Consider the following 19,009-nt stretch of genomic DNA (forward strand, 5'->3'; position numbering starts at 1 on the left):
TGTATTACATGGAAGTGTCATCATGTTGGCCAAACCCAAATTGGCTCGGTTTTGGTTTTGTTGCATTGGAATATTTTGTTGTGTATGCAAAGGTGTTACAAATTGTGCCGATGAACCTAAAGTTACTTGCTGAAATTGGTCATTACCATTGGAATTTGAAGTGCTAGCATCATGCAATTGGGACTATTTTTTTACCTTTTCCATCTTGCAATTCAATAAACAAAGCCCTAACACGACTAGATAGCACATGATCTAGACTTTTAACCAATGTTTTAGAATTATTAAACATAGCAGCACCAATAGCTTGATCAACCATATGTGCAACGTTCTCTTGTAAATCATGAGTGGAATAACTTATATTGGTCTTTACCTCATGCTTGGCGTGGACGATCGACGTAGGATGGCTCTTCTTGATGACACCTTGAAATGTTTTCTGGTAGTATGCAAGCATCATCTTCTCCACCTTCCACTTTTGAGCTTCAATAGCTTGGCGATCCTCCTCGGTAAGCTCCTCAAGCGTCGGTGAGATAATGTTGTTGGTGTTGATTTCGGTTCCCTCTTGAGACATGGCGCACCAGAAAATTGCAGCGGGTGAAATCACCAAAACCCTAGGTGAAGATGTCGATGGAGAACCATCGTTCCCTAGCGGAGTCACCAATTTGGTTTGTCAAGGAATTTGGTAATCCCACGCAACACATGGATCCGTCCTATATAACTATCGCTTTTCGCAGCGACACACGACTTGTTTACAAGCAAACAAGCAACGGATTTCGACCGGCAACCTTGAGGACTGCCACCTGGATGATTTACGAGCAAATTGACAAAGAACTATGTCACATCAAAATGCTAATTACGTAATTAGGCATGCATAACCGTCATCACATGTGCTTGCTCATGTTTGTCTATCCAAAACCGGTTAAACATGTCTCAAACACCTTAGAGATGGTTAAGAGCACTTTGGAGAATTCTTACATGCCTTGGAGAAGGAAAAGAATAGAAGGAGGATGAAGAGGGGAGACTTAGGAAAATTTCAGCAAAAGAACCCCCTCGCAGTCTGATCGGTGTCACTCGCGGTCTGACGGCCAGGTGCACCGCCACATGGGATGCCATATGGATTTCTCGTGGTCTGACCGCCCGAGCTCACTATCTAACCACTAGTACATAGAGGCTTGAGTTAAGTGGATCGATCACTTCCTTTTGCTCTCTCCTTCTCACTTTTCTCTCACTCTCCCTCTCTCTCCACCCTACCCTAGAGAGAGAAAGAGAGCTCTACTCATCGCGTTTGAAGGCTGGAGATCAAAGGTGGGAACTCCCACGAGCTTCCTGAAGGACTTTCTCAAGTTTTCCCCCTCTTCTCCCTCGCCGGAGACCTGTTTATAGACCGCAAACTTCACCACCACTCTGGGAACAGATCCGCAAATCAGAGCCTCCCCGAAACATTCCAATCCAATAGAAAGGTTTCATAAGCTGAAGTGAGCTATCCCTTACCATTTTCTCATTGTTTCCAACCTCGATTTGACCCTCATGTCGTTTAGGTCCAAGTTCAACCTAGCTTAGATCCAACCCATGGGGTATGTTAAGTTTAGCTCGGTGAATGGTGTCCAGTTCACTTTAAAAACACTCCACTAGTCCCATAGAATATTTTGGTACCTTTCGTTGTTGAAGGTCTCACCGGAATCCTCACTAGCAACCCCACAAAAGCTCTGCCAGCAAGGTATAGTGGTCTGACCGCCGCTAGGGCCGGTCTGATCACCAGTTGGGGACCGAAGAATCCAAGTTGAAAACTTATACATGAGTCTGACATCCACTTGGGCCAATCTGACCGTTGGTGGGCGGTCAGACCACCACCATGCCTATGGTCAGAACACCAGAGGCCAAAACTCTCTGCTAGCCACCAATCTGACCACCACCCCAAGGTCGGTCTGACCGCCAGCCTGTGAAGGCTAGGTGAGGCTAGGTTAGCTTATCCGGGGTTTCAAACTTCAAAACTATAATCCTTTAGCGATCCTTCACATATGTTTTGAAGTTGTAGCTTTCTACTATTACTTGAGAATGCACATTACATCCTTTTTGCATTGTTCGTTTATTTATGCATTGCACCCATGTTTCTTTTAGAGAGCGTTGATCCGACAGTTCAAGCAAGGAATGACGACACTGGTCTACTGCACTTTTGTGAGTTCTGCGCGGGTAGTATCAGGCAACTGATAGAGCAGCAAGGCAAGTATCTAAGAATATTGCACCCTCTGTTCTATTGAATTAAGTCTAAAATTGATAAATTATTCTTATGTATGTCGCAAGTTTAGTGAGTCAAGTGTTGAGCTTATTCGGGTAGAACCTATGTTGAATTGCATATCCTATACCTTGAGTTGTTGATTATCCTCATCCTTGTCACCTCAGTAATGTTGTTGATGTCTAGCATAAGAGTTGTTCGACATGCTTAACAATGCATATGTCTTTAGTAGAAATCGAGTGACGATGTTGCCGTTGTTCGCAAGCATAGGGCTCACTTATGGTTTACAAATACTTTTATGATGTTGAGATGGTTGGATGAGTGATAAGTATGAGGCGAGATGTGGGTGGTGTTAGGGGTGTTTTCTGCTCAGGAGGAGTCCTCAGGGCAGTTTGGAAGAGTAACCCGAACATCGTAGACCGCTTTGTATCTTTGAAACATTGACTGTTGGCTTTAGCACTTACCGTACTCACCACATGCTGATCTAATGGTCAGACGAGTCGAATACTTTTGTAGCTGTGATCATTTGAGCCTGAACATCGACGATGTGAGCGGGCGGGCTTGTAGGGGTATCTAATTTGCTTCAGGAGTAGTTCTATATATCCCTCTGCCGAGCGATGCACGATCCAAATAGTTGGGGCTTATTGGAAAAGGTTGTTACGAGTACCCCTTGTGTACACTTTAGCGGGTGGCACAAGTTGAATGGTCCTCGTGTCATGTGGATAAAGGAGTATCCTCCTACAGGGTGTAAAAACAGTTTGAACTGTCATGCTCTCGGTCATGAGCATGCCTTCTGTCCATGCGCACCATCGTAGTGTCACGAGTTGTGATTTGTGGTTCGATATGTTGGTCATGGTAGAGATGATTCATGTTAAATATATGTTCATGATGGTTCCAATTACTTTTATGTACAACTGGTTATTGTAGAGTATATTTGTATTGTTGTTGATTATGTTTAGATGCTCACACATATGTATCTAGATTGTGGGCGCATATGTTTTAATTAACCTTGTGGTATTTTTCCTTGGTAATAGTCCAATGCATAGTCCTTAGAGTCGGGTTATTTATATGTAGCAAATATGGATTAAGTCTTGCGAGTACTTTCGTACTTAGCTACTCTATAGGTTTTGCAAGTGAGGAAGAGGTAGTGTTTGGCTACTTCACGCCCGCCGATGCTAGCAGCAGGAATGAGTAGGCAACTGTCTGGAGGACGCGCTTTTGGGGTGAAGCCTAAGGGTATATGGCTTCACCCATCTTTTGCTATCTTCAGCTTTTGTTTTCGCTACTTAGTTTCTCTTTTGGTTAGGAGTTGATCAGTTTATTATCCTCCTATATCTCGTTGTTGTAAATTATTAAGCTTGTAAGTGGTTAAGAACTTATAATATGATTTAATTACTCACTCTTTATTAAGCTTGGTTATGATTGCTTATGTTGGAAATGCATGTGTTCCAATCTTGAGCACAAAACTTGTGTCGGGACTATCGGGATGGTATTATGATTAATTGTCAATATTGTGATTATGAATAATGATCTTTCTGATGATTAATTAGAATACTATTTGGAAGATTCCTCACAAACTACCACTCAAATCATGGGGATTAGAAGTTGCAGCGAAGAACTACCCTAAAACTACCCTAAAGTGAGAAAGTAAAGTAGAATGAAAATAGATGCAATTATTGTGATTGACTGAGTTGTTGTTTGCAATCAGCTCCCACCCTCAACTATTTATAAGGGAGGTATGGTCTTGGCCCTAGGGAATCAAAATATGACTCTATTTCATCCCTAAACACGCTCTGTTCGGCAAAAAATGAGAAAAAGAATACGAACAAATCTACGAATCCAACTTGAGTCAGCCTCGGACTAAACACCGGATGGTCCGGTGAAGACAATTTACAAAGCACCGAAATATCTGGTAAGTTCAACTTGGCTAAACTCTAAATACTTTTCTTATACACACTACATTGTGTGGCATTCGAATTGCACTCACTGGATTCTATCATCGGATTAATATTTGTAGAGAGCAAACTTTATATAAGAAATTGATTTGACATCACTAGATGGTCCGGCAATACCGTGGATAACACATCGGTCTATTTCTTCTAAAGAGCATATTTTTAACAAAAATCCTATTTGCATGCACCGGATAATCCGCGAGTCCATCAAATACCTCAGCGGACTGTTTTTTCCAAAGAACATATTTTTCTGCACGAAATCTCCTTTGTTCACATCGGATAGTTCAGTGTCCACCGGATGTACTGCTAGACTAATTTGTTCAAAGAATATGCTTTCGGTATAAACATAAACTATATTGATCGGATAGTTTGACGTTCAACTCATGTCTCATCGAATAATTTACATAGGGTATGTTTTTCCGATAATAACTGACTTAACTTACCAAATAGTTTAACATTCACTGTATGTCTCACCAGACTAATTTACAGAGAGTATGTTTTTAAGTAATAATTAACTCAACTCATTGAATAGTCTGACTACCACAAATTCTAAACAATAAACTATTCGGCGTTAAAAAAAACCTAATCGTACCATTTTTCTCCATCAACACAATACTCGGCCCCCGCCGTACCTCGTGAGGGCGAGCCGAGCTCGCAACTTGGTGAGGGACGGTTGGAGTCGACAGCGCCGGCCGCCCACGATCTTGTCATAAAACCACCGTCTAGCACCATTCACGTTAGCAAAATCAGATGGCGTGGCATCCACATTGGTAAAACAGTCTAACCAAAACCGCTCGATGGGCTAAGTGACCGGTTTCAATAATTGAGGTGTCAAATAGACCAAACAGAACTTAGGAGTTATTTGGACAAACAGTGATATTTGAGGGTGGTAAAATGATTTTTTTCCTAATAAAACACTATAAAATAGATAAGCTTAACGGCTCTTTATTCAGATAAATCAAAGGAAAATAAATTCTAAAAAACAACTTATATGTGATTGGTGGTGCTATATTAATTAGAGCTTAATGTTTGTATCGTTAATACTGTACATTTGAATTGTATGATAATTTTAGTAACACTTTTAACCATATCAATTAGAATTATATGACAAAAATGATCGTCTAATTAGGTCTAGCCGCACAATTGCGTAGGCTAATCGACTAGTTTTCCTAAATAATAAATCAGGAATGTATACTAACTGTTAGTGTGGGCAGACTAAAGTATGGGAAGGTACTATTTTATATAAATCTTTACGTGATAACTATATCCTGCTCATACACAAGAGCATAAAGTACCGATTATTTGTGTGGGTGGGTGATTATGGTCATTTGACGTGTGAAGCTCCAAAACTCCAAATGCTTGTACAACCATGTAAGTGGCAATATATAGTATAGCATACCTCAAGGATGTATGTTATTGTTTAGAATGTATGATAACGATGCATATTTGGGAAAATCAATTGCCTGACACGACTAAAATGCCAGGAAGAATCGATATCGTAGTGAGGCCGGGTTACATAATAGGAGTAGAAAGTCAATCGATTGCCTCCTTCACGCTTTCTTTGTATATATGACAATGACGTGTTAACTTTGGAGAAGCCAGCCGGTTTCAATTGTTTCCACCAAGTCCAACATCTGTCAATCAACGGTTGGGATCTAAACTGACGCTCTTACCTCTAAATATCGTAAGAGCTAAGGGGAGGAAAGTGTTAATTTCTCAAAAAAGCCCGAGTCAGCCCGGGCTCAGCCCAATTTTTGCTCGCCCAGTCAGGCCCGCTGGCTGCTATGGATGGGTTTAGGCAGCAAGGTGACATTCCGAAAAAATCAGGCCTCACCGAAATCAATAACCTACACTATCTAGCCAAGATTCGACAACCTATCAGACCCTCTGCTACGGTAGGTTACCGTAGTCATGGGATCTGGTACTAGGTACATATACATATATGTGTATATATATATATGTACACGTATATATATACATATAATTACACATGTAATTTTTATTTTGGGAAATTTCAGAAAAATATCGAAATAAATATTAGTTATTGATAAATCAGCTGAAAAATCTAAAATACAAAGAAAAATATCTAAAACTCAAAAAAAATATGAAACAAATTTGTTAGGTTAGTATTACTTTCATCTGCATGTTAAAACTATGTGCATGCATAAAAGTACTAATATTTTCTCTATAATTAATTGAATGTGTTAAACATTAATAAATTTATAAATAAATATTGAAATGTACAAAATTTGTAAAATTAAATTTTATAGTCTTCTTTTGTTATGCTCTGTGCAAAAAAATAAAAATGAGAGTGACGTAGACACACCAATCAGACTAGTATATCTTATATACTAAAGGTCTAAAATGGGGGAGCCCCTCCCAGTCACAGTAGCACCTGTATCAGACTAGTATATCTTATATGTATAATGTGCTGCTATTCAATTACATCTGCATGTAATTTTTTTCTCTGCAGCTCTATTTGCACTATAGTATGGACGGTCCCAGCGAAGCACATTTCTGCCTAGTATTTAATTTATATATTTTACAACGAGAAAATCACAAGGCAACCCAGCCTGCCTCGAGGCTGGCATGATATTTGTTACCTAGTGCGATTTTAGGACTGGGCCGAAGCAGCCAAGCCCAAAATAATTCGGCTTTTCATTGATCCAGCCCGAGCTCAGTCCATCCCATGCTCTGGTCTTGTTTAGCAGAGCACCCGTTATAACATGAAAACAGGAGCGAGGAATTGACCCATGCCTCAAAGATAAACTTATTCTTAGGCAGTTCATCAATATTGCCTTGAAAACAGAAAGATAATTTTTTTCTTAGGCAGTTCATTAATATTGCCTTGACAACAGAAAGATAAACTTTTTCTTAGGCAGTTCATCAATATTTCCTTAAAACAAGAAAGATAATTTTTTCCCCTAGGCAGTTCATCAATATTGCCTTGACAACAGAAAGATAAACTTATTCTTAGGCAGTTCATCAATATTACCTTAAAAACAGAAAGATAATGTTTTTCTTAGGCAGTTCATCAATATTGCCTTGACAACAGAAAGAAACTTTTTCTTAGGCAGTTCATCAATATTTCCTTAAAAACAGAAAGATAAATTTTTTCCCTAGGCAGTTCATCAATATTGCCTTGACAACAGAAAGATAAACTTTTTCTTAGGCAGTTCATCAATATTGCCTTGACAACAGAAAGATAAACTTATTCTTAGGCAGTTCATCAATATTACCTTAAAAACAGAAAGATAATGTTTTTCTTAGGCAGTTCATCAATATTGCCTTGACAACAGAAAGAAACTTTTTCTTAGGCAGTTCATCAATATTTCCTTAAAAACAGAAAGAGAAATTTTTTCCCTAGGCAGTTCATCAATATTGCCTTGACAACAGAAAGATAAACTTTTTCTTAGGCAGTTCATCAATATTGCCTTGAAAACAGGAGCGAGGAATTGACCCACTTTAAAACTGATTCTTCTTGCCTCCTCGTCTTGACTCGATGTATATATATATGGGCGAGCGACTGCCAGACCACCACCTGTGCGATAAATATTTGAAGAACCGTTAGCTTCAGCCTTGTAGTTCATTTTAGTACAAGATTGTGCTGTGGATGGCGCCAAACATGGCGATGGTGGCCATGGCATCAATCTTGGTTTGCGCTCTCCTCGCTTCAACGCCCAAAGCGGCTACTGTGTCGCAGATAGGTAAGGTTGTTGTTGACGCCGCTTATGAACAGGCCGTCAGTGGAGACGACGGAAAAAGACTGGTACCCGGCGGGCCGAACCCGATACATCACCCTGGGCCGACGCCGTCGCCTGTGCCTACTCCAAATAGAGACGGCAGAAGAAGAACTGCGCCCGGTCCGTCGGACCCGATAGACCCTCCGCACCACGGTAGACGGCCGCCCCCGTCGCCTGCTCCGTATTGAGGAAGGGAGAGTAGCGACGCACCCATGCATGCATGGCAGTGTTGGGTTGCCTGCGAGGGTGTTGTATGTTCGTGCATGCATTGGGTGTTTGTTGCTACGGCTGTCCTGGATGTTCTTGCAATATTGTTCAGCCTTGCTCTCTGCAGAGTTGAACACATCGAAATAAATGCTTCGGACTGAAAACAGATACATCGCTAATCTATCGATCGGTGCATGCATGCATGCGTCTGCATTGCATGAATGAAACTACCCTGTGTTGATCGAAGAATGAATTCTCGAGTACGTTGGTATTCACATGAAAACTTTACTTTCATTATATGTTTGGAAGAGCAGGCAAACCAAGTCACTGCGAAATGATTTTTTTTTTCCCGAAAGAGCGTATGCACGTCTCTTTTATTTTGTTTTTCAAAAATGCTATCCAGCGGGCACCTGCACGTGATCGGGTCTATTTGTGTATTCAAGAAATTAAAAATTAGAGACATCAATTTCCCAAAACAGAAATAAGCATCAACGTAGATATACACTCCAAATTAAATGTGTGCTGCGAGCACACTGTAAATCTGTAATATACATGCAGACTTAGTTATGAGCATTAGTACGGAAATGCAAAATAGATTGAAACGTCAAAGTACGGGAAATTTAAGTAGAACGAAAATAGATGTAATTGTTGTGATTGGCTGAGTTATTGTTTGCAATCGACCGCTATTCTCAACTATTTATAAAGAAGGCATGATCTTCGATCCTAGGGAATCAAAATATGACTCTATTTTATCCCTAAACACACTTTGTTCGGCTAAAAATGAGAAAAAAAATCCGAATAAATCTACGAATCCAACACGAGTCGGACTCAGACTGAACATCAAATGGTCCGGTGAAGGCAATTTACAAAGCGTCAGAACATCCGGTGAGTTCAACTCTCAATACTTTTTTTATACACGTCGGATGGTCGGACGTTCGAATTGCACTTATTAGATTTTATCTTCGGACTAATATTTGTAGAGAGCAAACTTTCTATAAGAAATTGATTTAGCATCACTGGATGGTCCGACGATACCGTGGATAACACACTGGGCTATTTCTTCGAGAGAGCAAATTTTCAACAAAAATCCTATTTGCACACACCGAATAATCCGCAAGTCCATCAAATACCTCACCAAACTATTTTTCAAGAGAACATATTTTTTCTGTATGAAATATCCTTTGTTCACATCAGATAGTTCAATGTCCACCGGATGTACCACTGGACTAATTTGTCCAAAGAATATGTTTTCGACACAAACTTAAACTATATTGATCGAATAGTTTGACATTCACCTCATGTCTCATCGGACTAATTTACATAGAGTATGTTTTTCCGGCAATAATTGATTTAACCCATCTAACAGTTCGACGTTCACTACTTGTCTCAGCAGACTAATTTATAGAGAGTATATTTTTTAACAATAATTAAATTAACTCATCGTATAGTCCGACGACCATAAATTCACTATTCGACACTAAACAAACCCAAATCATATCATTTTTGGCTATCAACATAATGCTCGGCCCCCGCTGTACCTCGTGAGGGCGAGCCGAGCTAGCGACCTGGTGAGGGACGGTTGGAGTCGACAGCGCCAGCCGCCCACGATCCTGTCATGCACATGTGCACCACTAATCCATCGGTGAAGCTTGTCTGACAAAACCACCCTCTAGCACCATTCACGTTAGCAAAATCAGATGGCGTGGCATCCAAAGTGGTAAAACAACCTAGCCAAAACCGCTCGATGGGCTAAGTGATCCGGTTTCAATAATTGAGGTGTCAAGCAGACCAAACAAAATTTTGGGAGTTATTTGGATAAACAGTGATATTTGAGGGTGGTAAAATGATTTTTTTTTCTTAATAAAGCATTATAAAAATAGATAAGCTTAACGGTTCTTTATTCAGATAAATCAAAGGAAAATAAATTTAAAAAAACAACTTATATGTGATTGGTGGTGCTATATTAATTAGAGCTTATATGATTGTATCGTTGATACATACATTTGAATTGTATGATAATTTTAGTAACACTTTTAACCATATCAGTTAGAATTATATGATAAAATGGTCGTCTAACTAGGTCTAGCCACGCAATTGCGTAGGCTAATCGACTAATTTTCTAAATAATAAATCAGGAATGTATACTAACTGTTAGCGTGAGCACGACTAAAGTATGGGAAGGTACTAATTTATATAATCTTTACGTGATAACTGCATCCTGCTCATACACAAGAGCATAAAGTACCGATTATTTTATGTGGGTGCGTGTATTATGGTCGTTTAGTGTGAAGTTACAAAACTCCAAATGCCTGTACAACCATGTAAGTGGCAATATATAGTATAGCATACCTCACAAGGATGTATACTATTGTTTAGAATGTATGATAACGATGCATATTTGGGAAAATCAATTGCCTGACACGACTAAGATGCCACATACAGGAAGAATCGATATCGTAGTGAGGCCGGGTTACATAATAGGAGTAGAAAGTCAATCGATTGCCTCCTTCACGCGTTCTTTGTATATATGACCATGACGTGTTAACTTTGGAGAAGCCAGCCGGTTTCAATTGTTTCCACCATTTCCTAAATCTATCAATCAACGGTTGGGATCTAAACTAACGCTCTTGCCTCTAAACATCCTAAGAGCTAAGGGGAGGAAAGTGTTAACTTCTCAAAAAAGCCCGAGTCGGCCCAGGCTCAGCCCAAGTTGTGCTCGCCCAGTTAGGCCCGCTGGCTGCTGCGGATGGGTTTCAGCAGCAAGGTGACATTCCGAAAAGATCAGGCCTCACCATATACTATCCCACCAAGATTCGACGGCCTTTCAGGCCCAGTTAGGCCCGCTGGCTGCTGCGGATGGGTTTAGGCAGCAAGGTGACATTCAAAAAAATCAGGCCTCACCAAAATCAATAACATATACTATCAAACCAAAATTCGACGACCCATCAGGTCCTCTAGTACCGTAGGTTACTGTAGCAGTAGGATCTAGTACTGGGTATATATGTATATATATACATACATACACATGTAATGTTTTTTGAAAAATTCAGGAAAATGTCGAGATGAATATTAGTTATATTGATAAATCGGCTAAAAAATCTAAAATGCAAAGAATATATATCTAAAACTCAAAAAAAAATTGAAACAAATTTTTTAGTTAGTATTACTTTCATCTGCATGTTAAAACTATGTGCATGCATAAAAGTACTACTGTTTTCTCTATAATTAATTGAATGTTTTAAACATTGATAAATTTATAATAAAAATTGAAATGTTCAAAATTTGTAAACTTAATTTTTTAGTCTTCTTTTGTCATGCTCTCTGCAACAAAATAAAAATGAGCGCGGTGTAAGTGCGCCAATTAGACTAGTATCTTATATACTAAGGGTCTGTTTGGTAGAACTCTCCCTTATTCAAATTGTCGACGGAGAGTAATTATTTGGGGGAAGTGATTTTATGGCTGAAAGTGATTCTCTACAATAAATTATATGGAGGAAGTGATTCTGTGCGAGAAGTGAATCAGGGGAACATGCTTTTCTCAGCTCCCTAGCTTCTAGTTTATTTCAGAGAATCACACATACGGATTCCACTCAGGGAGCTAAAAGCTGAAAACTGCTGTTTCACAGAGCTCCCCTTATTCCTGCCAGAAAACTGCTCTGAGAGCTCTGTTAAACAGGCACTAAAGGTCTAGATTGACGAGCCCCTCTAACTCAATGTAGCACCTGTATCTGGGTGTGGGTTCGGTCATGGTAGCAATACTGTGTAAAACTGTAGCATCACTGTGCATATTGTGTGCCACACTATGGGTCTATTTGATAGAGCTCTCCCTGATTCAAATTTTCTGTGGGGAGTGATTCTCTGGAGGAAGTGATTCTGTGGCTGAAAGTGATTCTTTAAAATAAAATATATGGAGAAAGTGATTCTCTACGGAAAGTGAATCAGGAGAAGCTGTTTTTTTCAGCTCCCTAACTTCTAGTTCATTTCAGATAATCACTCCTACAGATTCCACTCAGGGAGCTAAAAGTTGAAAGCTGCTGTTTGGTAGAGCTTCCCCTGATTCCAGCCGGGAAGCTGCTCTGAGAACTCTGCCAAACAGACCCTATGTATCACTATTGTAGCTGTTTCCGGATATTTAAAAATTCAAAAACCTATTTATTAAATTCTAAAAAATAACACAATATCTTGCCCATTTATTTTCACGTACAAGTGGGATAAGAGAAATTCAACATCTCCTTCCGAAAACTTTAATCACTGGCCAAAAAATCCTTACGATCTCATTTTTTCAAATTAGAATTTCTATTAATCCTTACTTTGCTACATGTTTCTTACGAAACAATAATTTTAGATGACAAATATGTATAATGTGCTACTATTCAATTACATCTGCATGTAATTTTTCCCTATGCACCTCTATTTGCACTATAGTATGAACGGCACAGCGAAGCACGTTATTTCTTCCTGCCTCGGGGCTGGCATGATATTTGTTACCTAGTGCGATTTTAGGACTGGGCCGAAGCAGCCAAGCCCAAAATAAATCGGCTTTTCATTGATCCAGCCTGAGCTCAGTGCATCCCATGCTTAGGTCTTGTTTAGCGGAGCACCCGTTATAACATGAAAACAGGAGCGAGGAATTGACCCATGCCTCAAAGATAAACTTTTTCTTAGGCAGTTCATCAATATTTCCTTAAAAACAGAAAGATAATTTTTTCCCCTAGGCAGTTCATCAATATTGCCTTGACAACAGAAAGATAAACTTTTTCTTAGGCAGTTCATCAATATTGCCTTGAAAACAGGAGCGAGGAATTGACCCACTTTAAAACTGATTCTTCTTGCTTCCTCGTCTTGACTCGGTGTATATATATATGGGCGAGCGACTGCCAACACCACCACCTGTGCGATAAATATTTGAAGAACCGTTAGCTTCAGACTTGTAGTTCATTTTAGTACAAGATTGTGTTGTGGATGGCGCCAAGCATGGCGATGGTGGCCATGGCATCAATCTTGGTTTGCGCTCTCCTCGCTTCAACGCCCAAAGCGGCTACTGTGTCGCAGATAGGTAAGGTTGTTGACGCCGCTTATGAACAGGCCCTCAGTGGAGACGACGGAAAAAGACTGGTACCCGGCGGGCCGAACCCGATACATCACCCTGGGCCGACGCCGTCGCCTGTGCCTACTCCAAATAGAGACAGCAGAAGAAGAACTGCGCCCGGTCCGTCGGACCCGATAGACCCTCCGCACCACGGTAGACGGCCGCCCCCGTCGCCTGCTCCGTATTGAGGAAGGGAGAGTAGCGACGCACTCATGCATGCATGGCAGTGTTGGGTTGCCTGCGAGGGTGTTGTATGTACGTGCATGCATTGGGTGTTTGTTGCTACAGCTGTACTGGATGTTCTGGCAATATTGTTCAGCCTTGCTCTCTGCAGAGTTGAACACATCGAAATAAATGCTTCGGACTGAAAACAGATACATCGCTAATCTATCGGTGCATGCATGCATGCGTCTGCATTGCATGAATGAAACTACCCTGTGTTGATCGAAGAATGAATTCTCGGGTACGTTGGTATTCACATGAAAACTTTACTTTCATTATATGTTTGGAAGAGCAGGCAAACCAAGTCACTGCGAAATGATTTTTTTTTCCCGAAAGAGCGTATGCACGTCTCTTTTATTTTGTTTTTCAAAAATGCTATCCAGCGGGCACCTGCACGTGATCGGGTCTATTTGTGTATTCAAGAAATTAAAAATTAGAGACATCAATTTCCCAAAAAAGAAATAAGCATCAACGTAGATGTACACTCCAAATTAAATGTGTGCAGCGAGCACACTGTAAATCTGTAATATACATGCAGACATAGTTATGGGCATAAGTACGGCGCTACTACAGAAAACCGCTTCACTGTCGGCTTCAAAACCTCCTTCACTGTCGGTTTTGGAGCTGGCAGTGGGCAACAGACAGTGATAGTCGAGGACTATCACTATTCGTTCGGTGGACTGACAGTGAAGGGGTTATCACTGCTGGCTAAAAGATTCAGCCGACAGTTATTCTCTGGCATCACTACCGGATATATCCTTCGGCCGGCAGTGATTTGTTGGAATCACTGCCGACCAAAGGTTTAAGCCGGTAATGTTTTCCCTCTCCCCCCTCCACAGTCCTCCTCTCTGTCCTCTCTGTACTCTCTCTCTCTCCCTTCAATCTCTTCATCTCTCTCTCAATACATGCATACAATGATACATATATTTACTGTAAACCAATAATAAAAACACTTTTGTTAATACATAGTAATGAACATATATTACAAGTCAGGCATCGATAAACACACAATATTACAAGTCACCCCCTGAAAAGTGAGTTAAATTGAAACAGTTCAGTATCCCTCTACCTCTCTCATGACGAGGACCTCGTCCCTGCACTGACAATTGATGGCGTGAGTACGTCCGGGGATGTCAGGGGGCCGATGGTGGTGGAGCGGAGCACCTGGCAACGCTTGATCAACCACAACGTCGCCTATGCTCCAGGCTTACCGACGTGTCAAAGGCATTGAAGTCTAAAGCCTAAACGCCTCTAGGTTTTGAGCCTTCGGTTTCCTTCACAGCACACTGACGGGCCACCCTCTCGTTCTCCTCTTCCTGGGTGCGTTTACGGGATACTGTTTCTTGCTCATCCACAGTGCACAGTTTACGGGCTAGCCTCTCATCCTCCTCCCCTTGGGCACGTTTACGAGACACCACTTCTTGCTCCTCCTTCGCATCATCGTTGGAAGGCCATTGTGTCCAAGAGTAGTTCGATGATACTAACTTCGCATCATACATAGTAATTCATATCATTCCTTAATAAATGGAAAAATCTATAATTTACAACTGAATAAGTGATGGTTCTACGATATGCCATCCATTGTGAGGATAACAAGTGGGACCTGATCCTACATGTCTTTGACACACCGGTGGCATATTGTACAACTAGGTCATAGCACGATGAATAACATACCATGTCCTAGCAGTCCAAAATTTCAAAGAATATTAAAAAATTATATACTACAAACCACCCTAACACAAAAGAACATTCTTGCAAAAAACTATTAGGCTTAGTGGCTCTAGCAAATGACCTTATTAGGATTTCAATATTGATTACATGTTCAGAGAGAAAACATTCTTCTCAAGTCTGCATTTATGTGCCAGTCCTACTAGTTCAGATAGTAGCTTCTCTTAAGATGAGCTGGACGTCCTATTTGAGGTTGGCCTAAAAATTTTTTTTTACTAAAAGAAAATCAGTACTAAAGTTCTAGAAGTAATAAAGAAATATGGCCTCGAACCATATCATTATTGTCACTATTTTATTGTATTTCGAAAGAAATGATTGCTTCTCCGTAGAGAGCATGATATCAAAAATAAGCATAGCATCAATATCTATACGTTAGGGTGCATTGATCAGTACAAAAATAACTATAGCATCAGTATCTATACATTAGGGTGTAAGAAGAAAAGCAACAAACAAAAACAAAAATCAGTCACCACCATCATATACAACCACCATCCAACAAAGTGTTTATTATTTGATTGATCCACATCAGATTATAGAGATAATTATATACGACCGCAAGCTCGACTGGGATAGTGCAAAGACGTGCAAGGTGCATGTGTAATAACCATCCCAATCGAGCTTTGCAGTCATATGTATGGTAAATAATTATCTCATTTCATTATTTACGACTGCAAAATATGCTTGAGGACCATCCGAATATAAAAATCAAGAAACAAAGTAGTTCATATACAATGAACATGAACATACACGTAAGTGCCATAAGTACAGAAGCAAAATCACCTTCCATCAAGCACGATAATGAACTGAACAACATATGAATATTTGAATAAAATTACTCTCAGATAAATATAACAATTGGTCCCAGGACTACAATATTTTGCTCCCTAATTGTCCATTTGACACATCACAAGCTGGGCTAGAAGCTAAGATTACAACTAGATGTAAAACTGAAAAAACAATATTCTCTGAAATTGAGCTTTCTTCCTGGATAATGCTGCTAGACATAAAAGCTGACAGGGAGAGGATTACTCTTTAAGAAACAAACACTAACCGAGTAGAAAAATATCAGAGCAGTACCAAAGGTTTTCCTGCTCCTCCAGAATTCAATCAAAACAAGATTAATGAATCAACAAATACAACAGCTCCTAGTCAGGAATCAAGCCTAACTGGCAATATACATATTACTAACAATAAGCACAGGGATTGAATAATGGAATGCACCACTACTATCAGGGCAATTTGTGCCGATCCAACAATAGAGAACAAACAGATTTAACACCTATTACACTTAGACATCTAGCCCAACCTCAATGTTCCATTTGATCATCACAGAGCATATCACCAAGCCATCCAGAGAGCAGAAATGAAAGGGAGGAGAAAACCAAAATACTCACAGTGCAATTGGGCTAAAGGCAAAATCAATACAGTCAATAAGCACCTCTAACACAGCACCACCACCAATCAATTGCCTGAGCACCAAAGTTCTAAACACCAGAACCGAGCTCACTTGGCTCAATTTCAATTGACTAAACCACCCAGTGGTGAAGCCAGAACTCAATTACCAAATCAACCATTAACCTCACAGTACCTATCACTTCACAGCAACCACAAACACCGTCTGGGAGGTGGAGGGAGACGGCGGGTAGTGGAGTAATCACCGCGATGATGTACTAGAGCTCAGGGATGACAGCGACGGGGACAGCCACGTGAAGGAACGCGACCTCGGGGACGGGGTGGCGATGTAGAGGCAGGCGACTTCGAGGAAGGCGGTGTTGGGGACTGAGGACGAGGTCGGCGTCAGGGAGGAGGACGAGAATGGCATCGGAGAGGAGGACGGCGATGGCAGCAGGGAGGAGGATGATGACGTCGAGGAGGACGGGAATGGCACCGGGCAGGAGGACAGCAACGACGGCGGGGAGGAGGATGATAGCGTCGAGGAGGACACAGACAGCGGGCACGGATTCGTGGACCTCCGACGACGTGGGCTCCTCGGTGTCGGGAGGTGTTTAGGCGGACATCACAGGAAACGGAAAAAAATTTCAAAGTGTCAAAGGGTGCAGGGCGTCGAGCTATTTTATAAGTGAGAACTTTCACTGTCGGCTCAATATGACCACCAGTAGTGAAATGGTACCTTCACTGCCGGCTCACTAGGACAACCAGCAGTGAAACTACTTTCATTGCCAGCTTAATAAGTACACTAGCAGTCAAAGTAGTTTCACTGCCGGCCCAATATGTCCACCGGCAGTGAAACTCCTTTCATTACTGGTACCACGGGGTGCAAAAAATTTGTTTTAGCTTTGTACGCACGTGCAGAGACTCGAACCCAACCCCTACACCAAGTAAGACTGAACAAACCGCTGCGCTACTCACGTGATTTCAATTGAGTTTGTACTATCAATATTTATTGACATTAAGTTGACCTAGCTTTATTTAAATTTGAACTTGCTATATACCAAAATTAATTTTTGTATATACCTAAAATCAAAAATCAATATGGTCAATAATAAATATATCTTCCACCATACACTACAAATTGAACCTTCCATAACAAAAGTGAGGTATAATTGCATCTAAAACAAATTCATACATAGTAATTAATACAATTTAGATACTTTGTCTTAACGATTCACCCTTCATTATGATCACAATGTACATAGGGAGGTTCGTCGGTGTCTTCCATGGGACTTAGGTCGACGTCCTCTCCGAAAGGAGGTAGCGCATCAAATTAATTGTAGTCTTCCTTGTCAATAACATTCTCCACTCCGACAATCCTTCTTTTTCCTTGAAGAATCACGTGGCGCTCCTCCTTGTTAGCTAGGTCCGGGTCCGGGTCCTTAACATAGAAGATCTGCATAACATCATTCGCAAGTACAAATGGTTCTTCTCTGTATCCAATGAGTTTTTGGTCCACTGTAGTCATACCGTACTTGTCGATCTTCACACCCCTAGGAGTTTGACCCATTGGTACTGGAAAAGAGAAACCTTTAACACTCCATAGTCGAGCTCCTAGATCTCCTCTATGAATCCATAATAGGTCTCCCTAATTCCATTGCAGTCATAGGCATCTATACGGACACCGCTATTTTGGTTGGAGCTCTTACTATCTTGAGCTCTCGTATAAAATGTATAGCCATTCATGTCATATCCTTGGAATGTGAGCACACTCTATCTGCTTATGCATCACCTGTCTGCGTAACCAAGCACCAAAATGATCTCTGTGCTCTCGTGCGATCCAAACATCGGACTTCCCTGGGTTTTTGGTACGTAGCATCTTCTGGTGTTCTTCGACATACGGGTCCACTACAACTGATTGTTGTAGAACTGCAAAATGTGCTTGCATGACTGAAACGGGGCGTTTGCACCTATCGTCCCTTTCCCCTGTAGCCTCCCCTCGTGGCGAGATACAGGCACACCAATCGATTTGAGATTCATGTAGTCGATGCAGAAACAATGACCTCCTCTGTTCCCCAGCCCTTAGCCATTCAGCCTTCCGACCGATTTCAGATACGAATATATTTCTTAAGAACTTCCATGAACCTCTCAAAAGGGTACATCTGATGCAGAAACACAGGGCCAAGAAAACGTATCTCTTTCACAATGTGAACAATGAGATGAACCATGATATTAAAAACAATGGAGGGAACAACGCCTCAATCTGGGATAGAGTCTTGACCACGTCTTCTTGCAACTTATCTAGCTTGGTCGGATCGATGACCTTCTGTGATATCGCGTTGAGGAATGAACACAGTTTTATGATTAGGTTTCGGACCTTCGGCGGTAGAATTCCTCTATTTGCAAATAGAAGCATATGGGTCATCAGCACATGATAATCATGAGA

The 19,009-nt window shown here is 40.9% G+C and overlaps 1 protein-coding gene across 1 annotated transcript in view; it reads left to right on the forward strand.

Moving 5' to 3' along the window:
• The window catches only part of LOC133930116 (uncharacterized), a 33,614-nt gene extending 16,359 nt beyond the window's left edge, over nucleotides 1-17,255 (forward strand). Inside the window, exon 2 of the mRNA XM_062376814.1 lies at nucleotides 16,917-17,255. Coding sequence (XP_062232798.1) covers nucleotides 16,917-17,255 — 339 coding nt within the window. The remainder of the gene's footprint in view (nucleotides 1-16,916) is intronic.
• Nucleotides 17,256-19,009: the final 1,754 nt, after the last annotated feature.

The sequence above is a fragment of the Phragmites australis genome, chromosome 10 (genome assembly GCF_958298935.1).
Source record: "Phragmites australis chromosome 10, lpPhrAust1.1, whole genome shotgun sequence".
Taxonomy (NCBI): domain Eukaryota; kingdom Viridiplantae; phylum Streptophyta; class Magnoliopsida; order Poales; family Poaceae; genus Phragmites; species Phragmites australis.